This window comes from Enoplosus armatus, chromosome 17 (genome assembly GCF_043641665.1).
Source record: "Enoplosus armatus isolate fEnoArm2 chromosome 17, fEnoArm2.hap1, whole genome shotgun sequence".
Classification (NCBI taxonomy): Eukaryota; Metazoa; Chordata; class Actinopteri; order Centrarchiformes; family Enoplosidae; genus Enoplosus; species Enoplosus armatus.
Window position 1 is genome coordinate 8501232 of NC_092196.1, and position 19630 is coordinate 8520861.

The following is a 19630-nucleotide window of genomic DNA, read 5'->3' on the forward strand; positions in this document are numbered from 1 at the left end:
AGGAAAGGGGCTTGGTTATGTACATACATGTGGTGATGGATCGGTCTTACAGGCCCAGTCGAGTCCTCTGTCCCCTCTTTATTACTGCACGTACACTGTTCGTGTCTCCGCCGCTTCGTAACCTGATCCTGCCCCTCCTGTATCTGGAGCACAACTCCTCAACTGCCATTGGCTGCTGTGCTAAAATTAGCATATTGACCCCTGTGAAATGCATTCTGGGAATATCCTGTCTTTGACTTGGCCTTATGGGGCCAGTGCTGTTTGCGTTCTTCAGATGCAGCAATGAGGTCATCGTGCAGACCTCATCTTTCTTATGTTATACTCAGCCTCCGTGTCATTATCCTACATTTATGTGCTTACATATTTGCATTATAATCATTTTACACAAGTTGATTTAATTCCTGACAGTTTTTTTTCCTCATACAGCATAATATCGACACTGCATTACTACTCTTGTAATAATACATCCTTGTATTGTCGCAGCAGTATATTCCACATTACTGTGTTTATGAAGCCGTATGGTTTCATTGTAATTGCACACAAAAATTTTATAGGACAGTTTGTGATGGTAATTACATTAAAATAAAATCACTATCTGCATCAAGTGATAGGTCAACTCATAATTCAAATCAGCAGCATACTCATTTCTTAATAACACTTCAGTGTTTTATTACAAGCATTTTTATTTATATATAATAACAGTATAATGGTTACAGTATATAGTGTATTCATTTCCAGGGCTACAACAATCAGCTATCCGATATTATATCCATTAGCTTTTCCTGCTTGTCCTCTGCAATGCAATCATAGATAATGCAACAAGATAAGACAAATTAATATCATGTCTTGCATAGATAAGTAGTTACATAAAGCCAAGCACATCTATCCTTTTTAAACCTATTCCTATAAAGACCTCCAGTAAAAACATAACACAGCAAATCATAGATTCTAATATTCACAATTTATTGGAGAATATTTGTTTTAAACTGTGAATTGGTCGAGACAATATGTAAACTACATGACCTCAATTCAATGTCAAGCCTTCCAACTAACTTGCAATAAAAATGAATTGGGAGTCCGTAGAGTTATTTTTCAGAACGGCAGTATTTCGTGGCCCATTTGTCTTCCTACATCCCACTCACTGGTACGAGGCTCATTAAAGAGTCGTGCTGGTACAGAGATAAGGATGAGCATCTGAAGTAGTGCACAGTCTAGGTTTGTGAAACCTATTTAATAGTACAGTGATACTACTGAAGAACAGGAATTATTTATGCACGTTATATAACACAGGTTTTTATATAATACTGCACAGTCTCCTGGTGGGAAAGTAAAATAAGTAAATATCAAATAGTCAGTTTTGAAGCTGTGGCTTTGAAGCTGGCGTCACTTTGGGTGTACCTATTCTTAACAATGCATACAGTATATTTTTTATTTTTGTCATTGACAAGCAGCCACTTGTCACTGTGCTGTTTAAAGGCTAAAGGCAGCACCAGCTTGCCATTTTGTGAAAGTGTGCTACTCCATTGTCCTTCATATGCTGAGTAACATTCAATTTAGCAAGTCCACCTGTTCGATGTCCTCCATCTTTCATTGCTTAAGCTCTCACAGATCCAGGAAATTAATTCACCTTGTGCAACCAACAGCGGCAGCAGTGCAGGAGGAGGTCCACTCTTCTTCACTGACCGCTGACCGTTTCTACGCTGAAACACAGGCCCTCATTGTGCAATCAGGCATCAACAAATTAGACTCACATATGCACAACTTTTAACCTCTGACCTGCTTTTCCATGGATGCAGGCTTCGGCTGAGGTAACCCAACCCTCACACAAACAGTCAGCCAGCCTTGGTGCTACTCCCACTCCCCTCTGTGAGTCTGAGCCTCTTGCTCTCCGCCCCGGACAGCTGCGGCTCCTGTTTACTGCCTTTACCTCTTTGCAGGGCAGCATTCTTTATACTTGATCAATGTCAGCAACAGCGTCTCTCAATGGAGCAGCAGCTCTTTCCCCTGCTGTTCAGTTGGACCACTGGATGGCATACAAATAACTATTCTGAACAGTCTATAAAAGCTTTGGACCTGCTCATGGGGCTATTTATTCTATACTGGAAGCCTTTTAATTTTGGGTTGCATGGGTCACTGGAAAATATCAGACTGTAAAGTGTTTATGAGGAGATATGCACAGTCGAGAGGTGCCCAGGTTCAATGCTCTGCCCTTTCTTATGCCAACATTTAGACATGGCCTGAGCAGTTATATTTCTCTTGGAACAAAAAACACATTTACACTCCCAGCAGGCAGCCTGCAGAGTTCATTCACCTCCACCGGTCTGCACCTGTTACTGTTTAGCTCTACATGATAGCTGTGGCATTAAGTAATGACTTAAAACTGTTACATTTCACCTGAAACCCAGATCAGTTGATCAGAGGTATACGTTTTATTTGAGATAATGTACATTAGTCGGTTGAATGAAATACACACAATCATTTCTAGCTGCTGTCTAATGTAACCACAGATCTCTATGACCAGAAACAAGTCTGATTCAGGTACATGGTTATTATGAGGTTTTTGGTGAAACTGGCAGGAGCTATGAACTTACAACAGCCTCATAACCAGTAAAGATTAGTAGTAAAGAAAACAACAACTCAAAGTAACTTTTTCTCATATTTTATTCAAATCAAACCATGTCACTAACCTCTCTGAATGTGAATAGCCCACGAAAGCATCATAACCAATAAATAAGACAGACAGCTAGTTAGTTGTGAAAATGGGACACACCCAAACTTTGATGCTCATGTGTCGATTGGATCGCCATAATCACACAAGGATCACACAAGCATGCATGATAGCTCATTTTGCTTGTAAGGACCGGGGCTGTTGATAAGTAGATTGACGGCGAGATAGACCAATCAGTACATGTTAAACAGTGAGCAGGACACTGGCGGTCTGCTGGGACTGATAGGGTTAAGCTCTAAAGTAGCCAAGAAGAAGATTTTTTCAGACTTTGGAAAACTCCCTCCAGAGCCACAGAAGACATTACACCACTGTTTATGACAAATAAACTAAATTCAAGATAAGATAAAATAAGATATTTCTTCATTAATCCCTCAGCAGGGAAATTTGCATTGTTACAGCAGCTTACAGGATAGTGTGGAGACATAAGTAAGAAAACCAAGATACAATGAATAAAAACAATAAAGACAATAAATAAAAAAGTTACTAAAACCAAAAAAAACAACTATAATTTACAAATTTCACTGTTTGTTACAACCATTATAACTGAGACTTTTAATGGTTTTATGTCAAACTAGATTAGAAAAAAGAGGTTCAAACAAGTTTATCATTTGAAGCATTTGAACAGCATGCTGTTTAAAAGAAGACATATTCATTCAGTCTGTGGTAATGAATATGGACCAATTCCCATGGAAACTATGTGCTCATGACTGGGAGGGTTCAGCAACTTAAGAGTCCAGAGGCATGGGAACCACGAGGGCCATGCCATGTATGTGGGGCCAGATGGCAGTTGGGCTCATTTTCAACAGCAAATGGCTCCTTTTACTTTAGGTTGGCTCGTCTAATGTGCTCGCTTGGCTCTGTGTGGATACTCACCCGTTTGTGAATTCACCTCTCGCCAACTGATCTCGTAGTCTACATGAACACGAGGATCCACTGAAGAGCACGAAGCTCAATAAAACTGCGTTAGCTGCTGTTTCGTTTAAATGACACTAACTTAATACGGTGGGCTGTTACCTGTCCCTGGTGTCCATTACGTTGTTTTTCACCAGAACCACATTAAAAAGAAATACAAAGCATTATTCATGTCACTTTAATTCAACTGCAGTAATTGCAGTGTAGCCATATTATAAATACTGTATGTCCTTAGTATTCATTAGTTTCCTGGATAACCTCAGTGCTATGAGTAAATATGAGTATTAGAATATGAGTACTGACTTCATTATTGGTAATAAACAGAGGAGGAAGACCATTAGGGATGTGATGCACTCCCATCTGTATCTAATACTGATTTCCAGCTCTGCCATGAGGGTGGAAAGTTTAATTAACAGTGGATACAATACAAGAACCTCTATTAAAGATCTACTATAACAAATCTAATTATTGTGAGTCTGTTGGTGCCTCTCACTTTGAGTTTCCCAAGATGGATCATCTCCACAGCTGCAGGCATCATGGTGTCCCTCTTTCTCACAGAGCGACAGAGGATCACACACTCCTGATTTAGATCACAACTCCTTTTTTTCAGCCCAATGCGCGTGCCGTAACCAGATACTTTTCAGCCCGAGTGAGTGAGTGAGTATCTCCCACTGGGATCCAGACAGAGACTAATCCCTGCTGTGTCCATCCTGTGATCCAGGTGTGTTCATATGCCACTGATGTTGTCACCAATGGGACTGCATGTGACAGCAGCAGGGGGGTTTCTGAGAAAAGAAACGTAAGAGGGGAAGACAAGAACGGACTGTGTTTTTGTAAAAATACACCATCCACCAGTCTGGCAGAAGGTCTGGATTTTCTGTTCACACAGAACACACCCTGAGCCTCACTTCTGTTTAAAATCCCTGCTAAGACTCATCACAAAGCTGTGAAACTACAGTCAGTTTATTCACACATATGGATTATTCTAACTGACTTTTCACAGACACATATGACTTGTGTTACACTGACCTTTTTAGACTCCAATGTTTATGAGGATGACAGCCTGCATTCATAACATGCTATACACAGACAGGATGCTTCACAGCTCTTATTTTTAGGCCATGGAGTCACCAACCTGCCTCCTACCTGCATCACGCGAGTCAGTTGAGTGTCAAGGAATGCATAGCTTGCTTTTTTGTAACATGTACAGCCCAGTGATAAGCCGCTATTCAAATTGTCATTCTTTTGGCTTCAGCTGCATGTGTCCCAAACTGTTTGTCCCTGGATACCTGGCCGTACAGCACAGAGGTAGTAGAGTGAAACAAAGGGATCACAGGCAACTGACAGACTGTCAACTGTATTTGGCTGAGAATAAGTCAGCATTTGAGTTTGGTTGTTGGAAGAGTTCACAGCTGTCTTTGACCTAAAAGATTCAACTGCTCAAAAACATGTCAATAATATTCACAGATATTGATGTCCAAATTCAAAATATAAAGAAGTTAGTGTTATACCACAAAATCTGCTTTCCATCCAATACAAAATAATATCAGGGCCAGAATCAGAGCTATCGATAATGATGCTTTTTTATTATGAATAGCAGTTAATGTAAGGGAGAGCCATGTGTGGTGGTGGTGACAGGTGATCTGCTGGTGTCATAGAGAAATGTTCGAGAGCTGATTAAAAAATAAATCCGACATGGTAAAGTTTTTTTAAGATGGTTTAAAGATTAATGTTAATGTTAGAGCAAAGTACCACATTACCTACAGGTTATTATGCATTCATTTTCTTCTAATATTTATGGTGAAAATCTGTCAAATCTATTTTTAATTATTCATTTTAGTCTCAGATCTATGTTGAAAAATGTAAAATATGTTTATGATCAGAGAAAAACTTCATGTGACGCACGTCCTGCTTTAGTTATACAAGCACATGCATATTCAATGAAGGCAATGTTTTGCAGTCAAGCTCTTTGTGTGTGTGTGTGTGTGTGTGTGTGTGTACAGTATATGCGTGCTTATGAAAGAGAAAAAGAGTTAGAGAGCAAGTTAACACAAACACAACTGTGCATATAAAACATTGTCCCTACCGAAGTTAAAAACTCATGGCTCATGTGCCCAAAATGTGATCAAACGTGAGATTTATCAATTCTACTGACGTCTGTGTCGATCCTGAAAACATCCCCATCAGACGGTCACATGGGGCTGCAGCTATTCAGGACGCCGAGGTCATGTCCTCTGTATTACTTCATTTCTTTTTTCGGGGAATGTGGGCTTTTTGACAGCCTGTGGGGAGTTTACATTCTGCCATTAAAAATTAACACTTGGTGGATATTTTATGAGCTGATTCCTGCACTTTTTGGTCTCAATGTACTTAAATCTGACTTTATTTTAGGCCAACAAAAAAATGCAGAGATAATTTTAGTCCTCACAGTCTGAGGAGAGCTTAGCCACAAAATATTCATGTCAGGGGATAACATTTACAGATAATATCATTGAACAGGTACCTGAATAAATATAAAATAAAATAAAATATGTGAAATACACTTTATTTTTGGTGTCGGCCAAACACGCACCAAAATCCTGGCAACAGCATGAACAGCCAATAGCAACGGAGTACTGAGTAGGGTGGGAGCGTTGCTTCTCTGAACCTTTACACACTCTGATCACAAAGACATGGTTGTGTTAAAGACACACACTTTATGTTGAAAAGGAATTGTTGTTGTTGACAATGTCTTTGGTGTACACCTGAATGTTTTCGACTCTGACTTCTTGGTAATGGCTGGTAGGGGAGGGGGAGGGCAGCCGAGGACTATGTATAGCAGGAAGCCGTATAACGCGTGAGACCTCTCTCTGGCATTTGTCCAAGAGTGGGCCTAACACCGGGCTGTAACAAACAAACAATTTCCACAGGCTGAGGTTCTCGTTTCTTCTGGTGAGGAAGTGGCTGTGGAGTGGAGCAGATGGAAGCTGGAGGAGAGTATCACCATTGCTCAGGGACACCCCTGCAACCCCCTCAATACCATATAAGAGACTGTGAAACCTGATAGCTGCTTCTAAAAGTCTCTTCTTCAAGCCGTGAACATTCAGATACTCTCACTTTAATTTGTCTAGACATTAGCTCTAAGCCTCTTTCCCCTGTTCCCACTGTTCCCACTGTTCAGAGACCAGCAGTGCAGGGAGGTAATGAATAATCATTTGTGTTGGCATTCAGAGCTGGGGTCAACTCTTACCATAACAGAAATTCATTGATCATTTCCTGCTAGGATAATCAGCATCATATGATCTCCGTCCTCTGGTTGTGTAACATACAAAACTGGAAATATGCTATTAAACGGAGCTAAACAGTGTTTGATACTGTGAAAATCTTTTGTTTCTCCATTTTGAAACAAAGTTATCTGCAGATTTTCTGTATTTTCTTGTATGATAGCCTTGTTATGAAGGAGAAGTTGGATGAGCAGATGTCCTTGAAGTGATTAATTATAGTAATAAAATGTATACTTAATGATAAAGTATGTGGAATATGCAGCAACACATTAGAATCGCTGCAAATTCCAACAGAGGAGATCTAGTTCGGGAGCACAGGCATACTTTGAGTGGTTGGAGTTGTGGTGAGAAACAAAAACCTGAGGATGGCAGCTATGCTATTTCCTCTGTTACATTGGCAGCGTCTGTGAAATGCCCATGTCCTCTTCCAAAGGTTTTGAGAACCAGTTATAAGCAGCTCTGCCCATCTTAGAAGTGTGTCTGGGGACAGCTGGTGCCACCAGCACCATTTAACAGCACCATTCACACGTACTGCATTTCACTGTGATAAAAACCTGCCTTATTCTACATTTTGAACATTTGTTCATTTTCTGCACATACAGGCGTGGAGCTCTGTAGGATTTGTGTTTATGAGAAAAGCAAAATTTTTGCTCTGTGTATCAGTCCTATTTAGGCAGGCAAAAGTTCAGTGTTGTAAATAGCAGCGTTTCCGGCAACCATGTGACTTTTCAGTGGCATTTGAGAGGTTACATTTTCGTGGCTTTGCCCTCTCAGCTGGTTGTGACCACACTCCCACACGTAACCTCTTCAGCGGGTGAATTTTATTGGTGTATCTGGTTATGATGTAAAGGACAAAGTGTCACATGACTGACCTGCAGGTCAATGGGGAACACGAGAAGGAACATGGACAAACAGAGCGAAAAACACTCAGAAGCACCAGAAAAGTTACTGAAAGATCTCCTCTTTATTCTCATAGTAAAACATGTGTTTTTGAAATCAATTTCTTAATGTCTCTGGTCTAACTGAGATCATATTGCACCATCAGGTATGATGTAAGCAGACAATTCAACAACACATGCCAAAATGAAACCATGTGCTGTTGCTGTTTGCTGTTTGCTGTTGTTTATTTGTCCTGCAATACATCTCCCTCATTAATAGCACCAAAACAACGTGATTCACAGAAAAGTGAATTTGTAGAATTTAGCCCAAAATAGGGAAATAACTGCGCTCCACGCCTCCTATACATTTGAGGTGCAGTCTCCCTCTTCTGACAATATCGAACTCTGAAATTAGCCATAGGTGTTTAGATGTTTATGTGGGAAGATGTATGTCTCAAGCAGGACTCAAAAAGAACATTTTGGTTGTCAACATTTTTTATGATCTAGGGGTGGGTGCAGTGTCAGTGGGCATGTGACTGTACAGTGGGAGGAGCCGGGCAAGGGCCACTGATTTCTAAGCTGAAGTCACTGGATCCTAGGCCCTAAAATAGCCCTACAGAGGGTATATAGGGATCCTCTCTCACTTGCCCGCATAAGACAACAGTTCTGTGCAACAGCAAGCATACTGTACAAAAGATCATTTCAAATTCAGATGGGGGGAATTCACCGCAGGTGAGAAACAGAGGACCATACAAGCTAAAAGAAGGGGATTGGAAGCAGAGGATTTGAGAAGTGCTTATATTCTGCAGTAACAGCAAGAGATATTCCAGCTGGAGACTAAAGGATAATAAGCAAGCGAGGAGAGGACAAAAAGGACTCAGAGCGAAGGATACTGCTCTTTTGTCGGATTGGTACGCTCTCTTGGATTTCTCACCTCCCTCCTCCTGGGCTGACAGCATAGGGGGAGGCAGAGCAGCAACCACCGCAGGGATGAAGTACAACTACCATGTTCCAGTGTCAACGTACACGCGCAGTTCACAGTACACGCCGACATACCACACACCGACTTATTACACCCCCTCACATTACACACCAACGCACCACACATCCACATATGCCTCTACGACAAAGTACACCCCGACACAGTACAGCACGACACCTTACACCCCATCACTTTACACGTCCACTTACAAGGCCGCCTCAACGTACATCCCTTCATACAGCAAAGGGTCCCGGTACAGTTCAACACAGCGCACACAAGCACAGGAGAGTCCTGCACCTGTAATACCTGTCGCACCTGCAAAGAGGACTGTGCACTTCCCCAATGACATCATCTTCCAGGACATTGTCAGACGGGGAGATTTGGAGCAAATTGGTCGGTTCATGAGAGCGAGGAAGGTTCGTGTGGATACACTCTTCCACTCAGGTGAGAAAAGTCTCAGCTTTTAGTTTTTCATCACATTGCCCCGCAGGGATTCATAACTTTAAACTTTGAAATTTGAAATATTGTCAGCCAATGAGGTTCAAGACTTCCAAACTGTTTAGATGTCTCTCACTGGCTTGAATTGGCTGCATGGCTGTGCACAGCAGTGCTGCTGACTGATGTGGTCTTGTGTGCAGGTATGGCAGCGCTACATGAAGCTGTGCTGACGGGAAACCTTGAGGTGGTGAAGTTGCTGGTGAAATATGGTGCCGATGTTCATCAGAGAGACGAAGATGGCTGGACGCCACTCCACATGGCCTGTAGCGATGGCTACCCGGAGATAGCCAGGTATCACTTGACCTTTTAACCTTTAAGTCTCGACTGATCGTGCGTTCTCTTTCTGCTCACTGATCAATTTCAGCATCTGCTGCTGATTTGTCAAAAGCAATATAAAACTTTTTCAAACAAAACACAGGCCTTTAAATTTAATATCTACATATAGAGTCAGTTGAAACCACAGGGATGTCAAACTGAATTTCTTATGAAATATGTATGATTCAAAGCCTTCAAAGAGTAAGATGAGGTCACCTAATTGCAATGACATTACTAAGACAAAGTTTATCTGGATGTGACACGGGTAGTTTGACTCTGAACATTGCCAATAGTCATTGAAAAAACACACATGAAACTGTGACATAATTCTGACACTGCAATACACGAAACATGGTATTCAGCATTAAGCAAGCTCAGGGATTAAAAGAGGGGAAAATATTGGATAGGAGAGAATTTACAATGTCTAAATCTTAGGTGGGATATTTTGTGTGGAAATTTTATCTATACGGAGAAATGATGGAACTGATCCACAATTGAAACAGAATTTTGACAGTTCCCCTTATTTTGAGTTGAAACAGATTAGTTGCTGTAATGATAAACTATGCCATGTTTTTTTATATATGTGAGAACCTCTGTTTAACAATGCTCTGCTTCATTCTGCGCTCAGTTATCTGCTGTCGATGGGAGCCAGCACAGAGGCAGAGAACGAAAATGGAGAGAAGCCTGCAGACCTCATCGACCCAGACTACAAAGAGCTGGTCAAACTGTTTGAGGCTGGCTGTGTGTGATTGGGCACCAAATGGACCCAAGAGAGAAGACAGAAAGCTGAGCAGCCACTTGGAAAATAAAGAAAAACATATTTAACAGTACACAATACCACACAAACTTGTAAAGAACACACTTTTTCAAAAGTGCAGCACAAATTGCTATGAGATTACAATTTTTTTTAAATTATAGCCTTAAAGCAATACTCCATTCAGCTGTATTTCTCTTTCTGGTGGTTATTTTTATTTTATGTCATTTGATTTTATGCATTTGTGTATTTGTCTGCTGAAATGTTAAAATATCTCCCTGTCTTTGCTCATGTAATACAATACCAACAATGTGTCACTGAATCAAACTGTCATCTATACTCATGGATGGTCCAGGTCTGAATAGCTATACATTTCTGTATATATAACCAGATTAATTTCTATCCTCATGGGCATCTCGGTTTAAGTGTGTTAGTGTTCAGCAGTCACTTTTGAAGGATTTCTTGCCCTGGTTACAGCACACAATTTAGGCCGAGATATTTGTGTTTTATAGAGGGAGTCATGTATCCTCACTGCTGGGCAGAAAGAGGATCAGCCAAATTAATAATTGACTCTTCATTGGTCAGTGGTCGTAAATAAAAACAAACATCAAGTTAATGCTGTACAAGCACCGTATTTTTCCCTACTGTATTGCTGTTGTTACGAATGTCAGCAATGAAAGTCTTATAATTTTATCTTCAATAATTATTTTTGTACGTTTTCATAAATAAAGAAACCTTTTATAAATATGACTGAGTTGCTCTTGTGAAGTCTGTTTAAGAAAAATTAAAGTGTATTACAAGTGTATTACTCTTTGTGTTTCTGTGGTACAAGAATACCTGGGTTACAAGAGGTGCCCTCAACCTTTGTCAGGTTTCGCTGCTGCTGCTGCTGTTTTAAAATTGTGATAGTACATAAAAGAAAAAAAAGAAGTGATTACAATAATACATCCTGATATCCTGGTATGGTATCCTCATGTTCATGTAAAATGGAAATACAGTAGCAGCAATGGAAAAATAACTGTAATGTTGTATTTCTGTTTGAGAGGACAGAGATTTATTTGAAAGAAAGTAGTGATAAGAAAGTAGGTGGAAAAAAGACACCAAGAATTAACTAGTGTATAAATACTCTTTCATTTTAATTTTGTAGTAAGTGGTAGTTCATCTGCTCTCTTTTACAGTTTGTGTGTGTGTTAATTTATATACAGTATATAATAATAATAATAATAATAATAATAATAATAATAATAATAATAATAATAAGAGTAACAATGTATATAATAATATATATTTTATATCTACATTATAGGTGTGTGAGCTCTTTCACTTCCGTGTCTTTTCCCGGAAATGATTGGTTGGCATTGGCAACGTTTTAGCCAGGTCTGACGGCGGACACAGTCTCTGAATAAAGAAATCGAAAGGAAGGGCCATTGAAAGGTTTGTTGAATATCTTATCAGTGTGTCCTTTACTGGAGATCATGAGCATTTTATAACTGCGCTAAGTGTCTTTCTAATAAATATTTGGGACCAATAACGCCAGAAAAATATTAGCTGGTTGAAGCTAACGTTCCGACAAGACAATGTAAATCGCCGCTAGCTAGCTAGCTAGCCGGCTAAAGTTAGCTGAAATTATTGTGTCAGCAAATCTATAGTTAGCTGTCCCTCGGGACATATCTGTAGGGGGACACGGATCCGAAAGAGCAGAAACCATTTTAGAGACAATACATAATCTTGTTCATGAGGATTTGAGCAGTGGTTAATGTACCGGGTTTGGCTCTGTAGCCTGCTGTTAACACTACTGAAGCTACTGAAGTGAAAACGTAAACAAAAGCCCCATGGCTAGCCAACGTCAATATTTGTTCCTTTCTTCCAGACGCACAGTGTACCATAGCTATATAGAAATTAGTTAACGCTAGCAACTATGAGGTAACAACACTCGCATTGTTACTAATGTCACTTGACTTATCAGAACTCTTTAGATGATATAGTTTAATGTAAGTGACAAGTGATGAGCTAGCAAATTAACTCTGTGGGTTAACCAGCAGTGACACTAGTTTACGTTGATGTAAATGTCGGCCTGTGTTGTTTCAGTGGGGATGCTATAGTTGCCACTGTTGTTTGTTGTTAGAATTCAGCTGAGGACTCCTGAACCTTTGTATTCTTCAAATCCACTCACCATAGAGGAGCGAGGAGCGAGTACAGACTGCAAACAGAATGACCAGGTCTGTAACAAGTCATGCCACTTAAGAGCTAATGCACAACTACAAATGGCCAGTGTTAATAGTGATCATTAAAATGTAATCAAATGTAATTTTAGATATCTAAGAGAAAGATGTTTTAGTTTACAGTACACAATGATTAGAGAGACTGTAATGAAATTCATATCTGTTTGTGCTGCTAATTTTGCTGTTTTCATGTTTGTGAAGCTCATCTGCTCCCAGGATGGTGAATAGTTACAAGCGGACTTCAAGCCCCCGATCTCCAACTAACAGTGGGGAGCTTTTCACCCCAGCACATGAGGAAAATGTTCGCTTTATACATGATAGTAAGTACGCCCTCTAACACCGACATGTTGAATAATCTAAGCGTTTTATTTTTATTTTTTTACTAATGATCAGAAAAATAGACTGCTCAGAACTACAGTTGTGTTGCCTGGGAACAGCTTTAGTCCAAGTTTATTTCCTGTCAGCTATTAACATGAGCCAGCAACAGGAAAATAAACTTTGACCTGTTTAATCACATAATGTGCAGCATGTAAACACAATCCTTATCATTTGGCTTATCTCACATGTAAACACTTGCATGGAAATTGCCAGATACATTGGCACGTGTAACTGCAGCTCATATCGCTTAAACCTACAGGTACACTGTCAGCATTTTTTCAAAACCCATATCATGTATTTTAGTTGAATGGTTGAAGCCTGAATTTACTCCATTTGAAAGCTGCCCAGTGGAGTTTCCTTGTAAACAAACAAAATGTATGTTTACGTAAAGTGTTTCTCACCAAAACTCATAGTGTGAATACTTGAGGTCTAATATGTCGAACGCATTTCCTTCTTCAAAAAACATTCGTATCTTGGCGTGTTACCGCCACCTGTAGATCAGTGGACTAACCTGTAACCATTAGCAGGACTATGTATCGCTTGCATGTGCGTCCTCATGCTGGTACAAGAGAGAAGCAAAATAAGGAGCCACTAAGAAAAACACTCCATGGCACTACTAGAGGTCTAAAACAACACAGGGAACCATTAAGTCCTGAGGATAGTGTCAATTAGGTAGGTCCAAGTGCTTGGACAGTGACTAATGACCTGTGCTAATTACCGCAGACCATGCGTCGGATTGCTTTTCAATTATCACTTCTACCATCATTATAAAAAAGTAGTGCTACAGTATCTGAATTAGACAACTTACTGACATTGAAGCACTTACTTTGAAAAGTGTTTTCACCTTCACCTTTGTCTGTCTTGTCATGTTGTTACTAGGTCTGCAGGATTAGATAAGATTTCCTAAATGTAACAAAAGCATTGTTGTCCTCACTGTTTCACAGCCTGGCAGTGTGTGCTTAGAGACATCAGATCAACACAAAATAGTGAACGCAATGACCGTGGACCACAGGAGTATGTGGAGAAGAACCCAAATCCTAACCTACATTGTAAGTTACAGTGGAACTTAGTAGTGAAGCGGATTTTGTACACACAGCACAGGCCAGTTAACAAATTGTCTTTGTCTGCTCTTGCAGCTTTCACACCAGTGGACCTGAGTGACCTCAAGAAACGCAACACACAGGACTCCAAGAAGTCCTAGTCTTTCTCATGATGGTCCAGTCGCTTTTTTTCCACCCATTATCCTCGAGAACTTTTCCTCCATCAGCCAGAAAGTCAGCCCTGTTGGCCAGTCTAGCACAGAATGCCAATCTCTCTTTTTTTTTTTACTCTGGACCATAGCAACCCCCGTCTCTTTCTTTTACCCTCTACAACTGACTAAGAAGAAAAGAAGTGGGATTCCAGGGAGCAGAAATTCTCCCGTCTCTTGGTTCATGTTTTTTCAAGTCATAAAATCTTCATATGTACATTCTTAATGTGGATGGGACTGATGCAAACTTTAATCCCAATTTGCTGACATCTGATGCTGAGGTACAAACTGTTGACACTCTCCACAGGACTCAAAAGACTGCAGTCTTAAATACAAACCCTGTTTTCTTTGCTACTGCTACTTATATGACTTTGGAGGAAAATGCGAAAGGGCTGACTTCAATTTTTTTTAGTTTGATCAATAAATTGTAGAAGTAATGGAATGGTCACATTGGATACACACTTTATGGGCAAGTTTTGGAAGCCAAATGCAATGTAGAAGGCCAACATTTTTATTATAAATTTTCTTGCCCTCAAATGGACTTTACTAAGTAGAGACCTCCCTGAGTATTCTGCCCTTGGTTAACCCCCCTCCCCTAAGCCTTGAAACAAAATGTTGAATAAAAGACTTTTACAGTACTGTGCTTGTATTGATCCTACATAAATGGAACATGGAGAATGGAAATTAATTGAAACGTGAGCCCAAATCTTAAACTGGATGGAATTTGATAAAGCCAGATAATTAAGTGAAACGATTACGCTATATCCTGATTATACTGATTTTATAGCTGCGACGAAAGCTTATTGTCATCTTCAATAATTATCTCAATCAATTGATGAATCATTTGAAAATAGGAAACAATTTTCAAAGCTGACATATTCAAATTGCTTGTTGGCATTTTGCTTTAAAAAATGACATGTATGATTAATTGATTATCATAAGTTTTGTGGCGATCAACAAATCGATTAATTGACTGATCGTTTTAGCTCTAACTTATTTTAATCAGTGAAGCAAAACTTAAAACCATGAACATTAATTATCGAGGAACACGATCCAGTCATGCAAGGTGATTTGTGATAACTATACAGTACATTTTGTATGAATTAACAGTTAATAGAATGGCGTTTGTGTCTTGGTCACGCGTATTACGTGATGACGTTGTGCTTACGTGCAGTACGTACCGAATCAGTTTGTCTATATCCTGCGGACTTCGGCTCATTGTGTTTTCTCGTCGGTGCAGAGAGCGTTGAGCTGTGAAAGGGCAAGGAGAGGGACCAATCCAGGCTAGGGTGTATTTTTTTTATATTTTCTTGGCAGTTTAGCACTATTGGGGCAGCATAATGGCCGATAAAATGGATATGTCTCTAGACGACATTATCAAACAGAACAGGCAGCAGAGAGGTGGAGGCCGGGGTGGAAGAGGTCGAGGCCGCGGAGGCTCAGGCGGCGGCCGAGGAGGAGGCGCTGGGCGTCTAGGAGTCAGCAGCGGAGGATTTGGAGGACGAGGTGGCGGATCCGGCCCCATGAGGAGCCGACAGAACCTGAACCGCGGTAGAGGCAGACCAACGCCTTACAGCAGGGTATGAGAAAGTTAGAGGAATGGGCAGAAAAAGGAAAAACCTTCGGCAAACCTGAAAATGCCTGGTTAACATCCTTCTATTCTCCAGTAGGCTTGCTAGCTAACCCTCTAGCCAGCTTGCTAGTCAAGCGAATAAAATTATTGCTATAACCGCCGAGTTTCCCTCGGAGGAGAGCTCTGTAATATGCGGTTAAGCATTAATGGCATTTGTATGCATAGTGTGTCCCTTCTCCCTCAACCCATATGTGTTTTTCAAGAAGAGGCCTTTCGGAGAGAGCGAATGTGTTAGCCATATTGGCTAACTAGCTAAAGTTGGATCGCGAAGGCCGTGGCGGCGCCATTTTGAATCCAGCATCTTAAATTAGAGCTAGTCGTCCACGGTCAATAACAGTGCTTTCCACCCCAAGTGTCAAAATGATGGTGAGAGGAAACCACTTCATCGAGAAAATTCAGCCGCAAATGATTTTTTTCCACCACTTTTGGGAGCATAGTTTTTGTCCCGGTGCAGCGACCAGGCGGCCTTTTGTTCGGGAGTGGCTGGCGGGTTTCACAACAAGGCCTGTTTGGTGGCTTTTCAACCAGTGTGGCTGTTACTTGTGGATGGATCAGTGGACTTCAACCCCCCCCCTCCCCTCTGATAATGTTCCTATAAGGCAAATCGTCACTCCTAAAGTGTGAATGTGTATTTAGACAAACCCAACAAAGCCCCAATCAAAATGGCGTGGTCTCAAAATGGACGCTCAAATGAACCACGCTCGCATAGAGGAGATAGCTGGCCAATTTCTAATTGTTTCCCCCATCCAACCCCCTCAACTTATGGACACTTCCCCTTCATAAAAGCCCTTTTCGTGGCTTGGTAAAGAACTTTTGGTCGAGCCAGGAAATATGGTGCAACGCTGGAGGCAACGCTGCTTCAGATGGCGACCCCCCTGTGTACCCGAGGATCATATCTGGAGAGCCTTTGGTGGAGGCGCAGATGGCAAGAGAACAATGGGCAATATTGGTAGCTAGCCGGGGTGGGCAAGTTCTTCAGGGTTTATTATAGAGATTGTGGGTGGGTTTGGGGTAGCAAATTTTTGCTCAGTTTTGACTTAGCAGTCGTTGAGTGAATGTATACAATCTCAGTAGATGCCTCTAGATCTCATAATGTTTGGAATTATATACATTATGTGTATATAGAGGTGATGTACAACAAATCCCCTTGTTGTTAAAGTTACGTTGTTTGTCCTGTGTCTGTCCTCTGTCTGAACTGATTCACTTGCTTGTAGTGATGGGGTGGGCAGGGAACATAGGGGACCCTCTTGGGGGAACTGAACACCCTGGCCCTGTTGGAAGTGGAGCCCCTGCTTGCCCCAACACCCAGCCGTGTGGAGTCTGTGATTGACAGAGGCAAGGGGATCCTGAAGTCAGCAGGTGCGTTCTCTTTCGTCTGTTGCAGCCTAAACAGCTTCCAGATAAGTGGCAGCATGACATGTTTGACAACGGCTTCAGCGGCTTCAATGGCGCTGCTGGAGGTGGCGGAGGAGCTGGGGTGGAAACCGGAGGGAAGCTCCTTGTCTCAAATCTCGACTTTGGGGTCTCAGATGCTGACATTCAGGTACTTGAGTTTTTACGTTACCCGTTTTGTTAGTGGAGCACGTTTGGCCTTTGACTGGTGTGCTGAACGGCGAGGTAAAGAGATATCTGCTAAGGGTTTCACTTTTTCCCCCAGGAACTGTTTGCAGAATTCGGGACTCTGAAAAAGGCTGCAGTTCATTACGACCGATCAGGGAGAAGCCTGGGAACCGCAGATGTCCACTTTGAAAGGAGGGCAGATGCCCACAAGGCCATGAAACAATACAATGGCATCCCACTTGATGGTATGCCTCATACTCGATCCTCTTGCTTTGAATTATGGCTGCACAAGTATTTTGACTAACTTTTGTTTGTTATTAATTCATTTAAGAACAAAACATTTTTGCCTGGCAAATTACACCACCAATTGTTTCAGCACTACTGTCCTGCCTAACTTACGATGATCATTATGTCTTTGTCTCTCTAGGGCGGCCCATGAACATACAACTCGTCACATCACAGATTGACACACAGAGGCGACCTATGCAGGGGTGAGTGTGGCTCTCGTTTCTTTTTTTTTTTTGACTGTCAAACATTGTGGGCATTTTTAATGGGCATTCTTGTTTTCAGTCTCAACAGAGGTGGTGGAGGCATGAACAGAAATCGTGGGGGTGGCTTCGGAGGCATGCAGAGAGGCCGCGGAGGACGTGGTGCAGGCGGTGCCAGGGGAAGGGGACGAGGTGGCCGAGGCGGTAATAGCAAGCAGCAGCTGTCAGCAGAGGAACTCGACGCCCAGTTAGACGCCTACAATGCCAGGGTATGTTCAGCTGTCAATACAGTGCCTGTCATCAATTAACAAATTATGTTTTTGCAGCTGTTTAATTTCGTTCTTGTTTTGTTTTCTCAGATGGACACCAGCTAAGAAATAATGCTCCTCCTGGTTGTTGTCCCTTCCTGTCTGCACAGAAGGGTGGTTGTTACAAATGTGCAGAATATTTTACACATGGTTGTCTTCTGATGTGATTGAAATTATTGTTCCAACCTGTTCTTTTAAATGCTCCAAAGTGTTTTTTACCAGTACTGTTTTTTTTTTTTTCTCCCCCTTTTCTGATGAAAATGGTTTTGGCTGTAGGTTAATGTGAATTGGGTTTTCCCAGTTCTTTCCTCTACCCTGTAGTTAATGGAACTTGTAATAAAACCTGCAGTGCATATTAACCAAATACTGTCTCTGTCCATTTCTGTCCACATGTCTGCTGTCCTCGTGTTCAGTTTTACGAAGAGTCCTTATTTTGTGGTGAAATTAAATACGGTAGTTTTTCCACACGCATTGTTTGTTGTTTTTTTTTATACCTGGTTTTCAACAGTATGAAGTCTGTTGACCCCCGTGCATGTGTTGGTTGAAGGAAGGATAGACTTGCCTTTTGGGTTTTTTATTTTTTTTTTATCTTTTCGAATAAACATTTATTTCACTAGGTTTTGCGACACATTTAGGAACCCACAGTAACTCATTCTGAAGAGATGGAATTGTTTTGTTGAAAGCAATGTAGGTTCAGCTCTTTTGCAGAGACAACCAATAAAACACAATTGACTCAAATAGACAACAGCTGTTGTATAAAAAAAATACTGTAAGTGGCCAAGCATATGTAAGTCTGGAGCTGCTAAGTGAATGGTAAATGTTAATTGATGGTGTGTTTTGGCTGGCAGGTTGTGTGTCAGTCCACATTGATAAGCTGGAAAAGGAAGTTTCCCACAGCTGAGCAACATGAGCCGTGTCATTGTCATAATTGAACACAAACATGGTTATAACCCACATTTCATGCATCAGTGCTTTAATGCACTACCCCATCACAGCCAGTAGATGTCGTCCTGCTCTGTATCAACCACGTCTGTCTATAGTAATGTCAACTTGAGTTTATGAGCTCATCGGTTTTTGAAATGTACTTTTCGGTACCTGCTTGCCACACCCATAATATGAACTGAATCAAGCATCATTACCTCTGTGGACCTATAACTTATGTAATTGCTCATAGGCTGCAGGGGGAGTGAGCTTAAAACTGAGGTGAAAGTGAAGTGAACAAAGTGTGAAATGTTTGGGCCTCTGAGAGAAAGGTATGTGAGTGTGTAGCACAGACCTGCATGCCCACGCGTGTCGCTGCCGCAATTTTCCCCGGAAGCGTGTCTAAAGACAAACGTTTAAATTGTTAACAAATGCAGTTTCCGGTTTGGTTTTCATGATTGAAGCAAAACATTCACATAGAGGCGTTATCTGCAGCTGGGTGGATATAATAACTGGACTATAGAGTAATCGAATATAACCT

At 41.2% G+C, this 19630-nt stretch overlaps 3 protein-coding genes across 4 annotated transcripts; all 3 read left to right on the forward strand.

Annotated features, from left to right (window-relative positions):
• Positions 1-8771: 8771 nt before the first annotated feature.
• On the forward strand, positions 8772-10368 carry ppp1r27a (protein phosphatase 1, regulatory subunit 27a). The gene is made up of 3 exons (XM_070923820.1): positions 8772-9207; positions 9402-9552; positions 10205-10368. Exons 1-3 carry the CDS (start codon positions 8772-8774, stop codon positions 10323-10325), a joined length of 708 nt encoding a protein of 235 aa, XP_070779921.1. The 3' UTR covers positions 10326-10368.
• A 1325-nt stretch (positions 10369-11693) lies between these two features.
• On the forward strand, positions 11694-14806 carry mcrip1 (MAPK regulated corepressor interacting protein 1). Of its 2 annotated transcripts, none has more exons than XM_070923665.1 (5): positions 11694-11764; positions 12456-12549; positions 12754-12872; positions 13875-13979; positions 14067-14806. In XM_070923665.1, the coding sequence occupies exons 2-5, from the start codon at positions 12542-12544 to the stop codon at positions 14129-14131; spliced, it is 297 nt and encodes a 98-aa protein (XP_070779766.1). In that variant the 5' UTR covers positions 11694-11764; positions 12456-12541; the 3' UTR covers positions 14132-14806. The 2 variants fall into 2 exon arrangements, with proteins under 2 accessions (XP_070779766.1, XP_070779767.1); XM_070923666.1 differs by having other exon boundaries at positions 11720-11764; positions 12419-12549.
• A 613-nt stretch (positions 14807-15419) lies between these two features.
• Positions 15420-18532, forward strand: alyref (Aly/REF export factor). Its single transcript, XM_070923553.1, has 6 exons — positions 15420-15759; positions 17197-17355; positions 17470-17617; positions 17800-17863; positions 17943-18129; positions 18220-18532. The coding sequence occupies exons 1-6, from the start codon at positions 15520-15522 to the stop codon at positions 18232-18234; spliced, it is 813 nt and encodes a 270-aa protein (XP_070779654.1). The 5' UTR covers positions 15420-15519; the 3' UTR covers positions 18235-18532.
• Positions 18533-19630: the final 1098 nt, after the last annotated feature.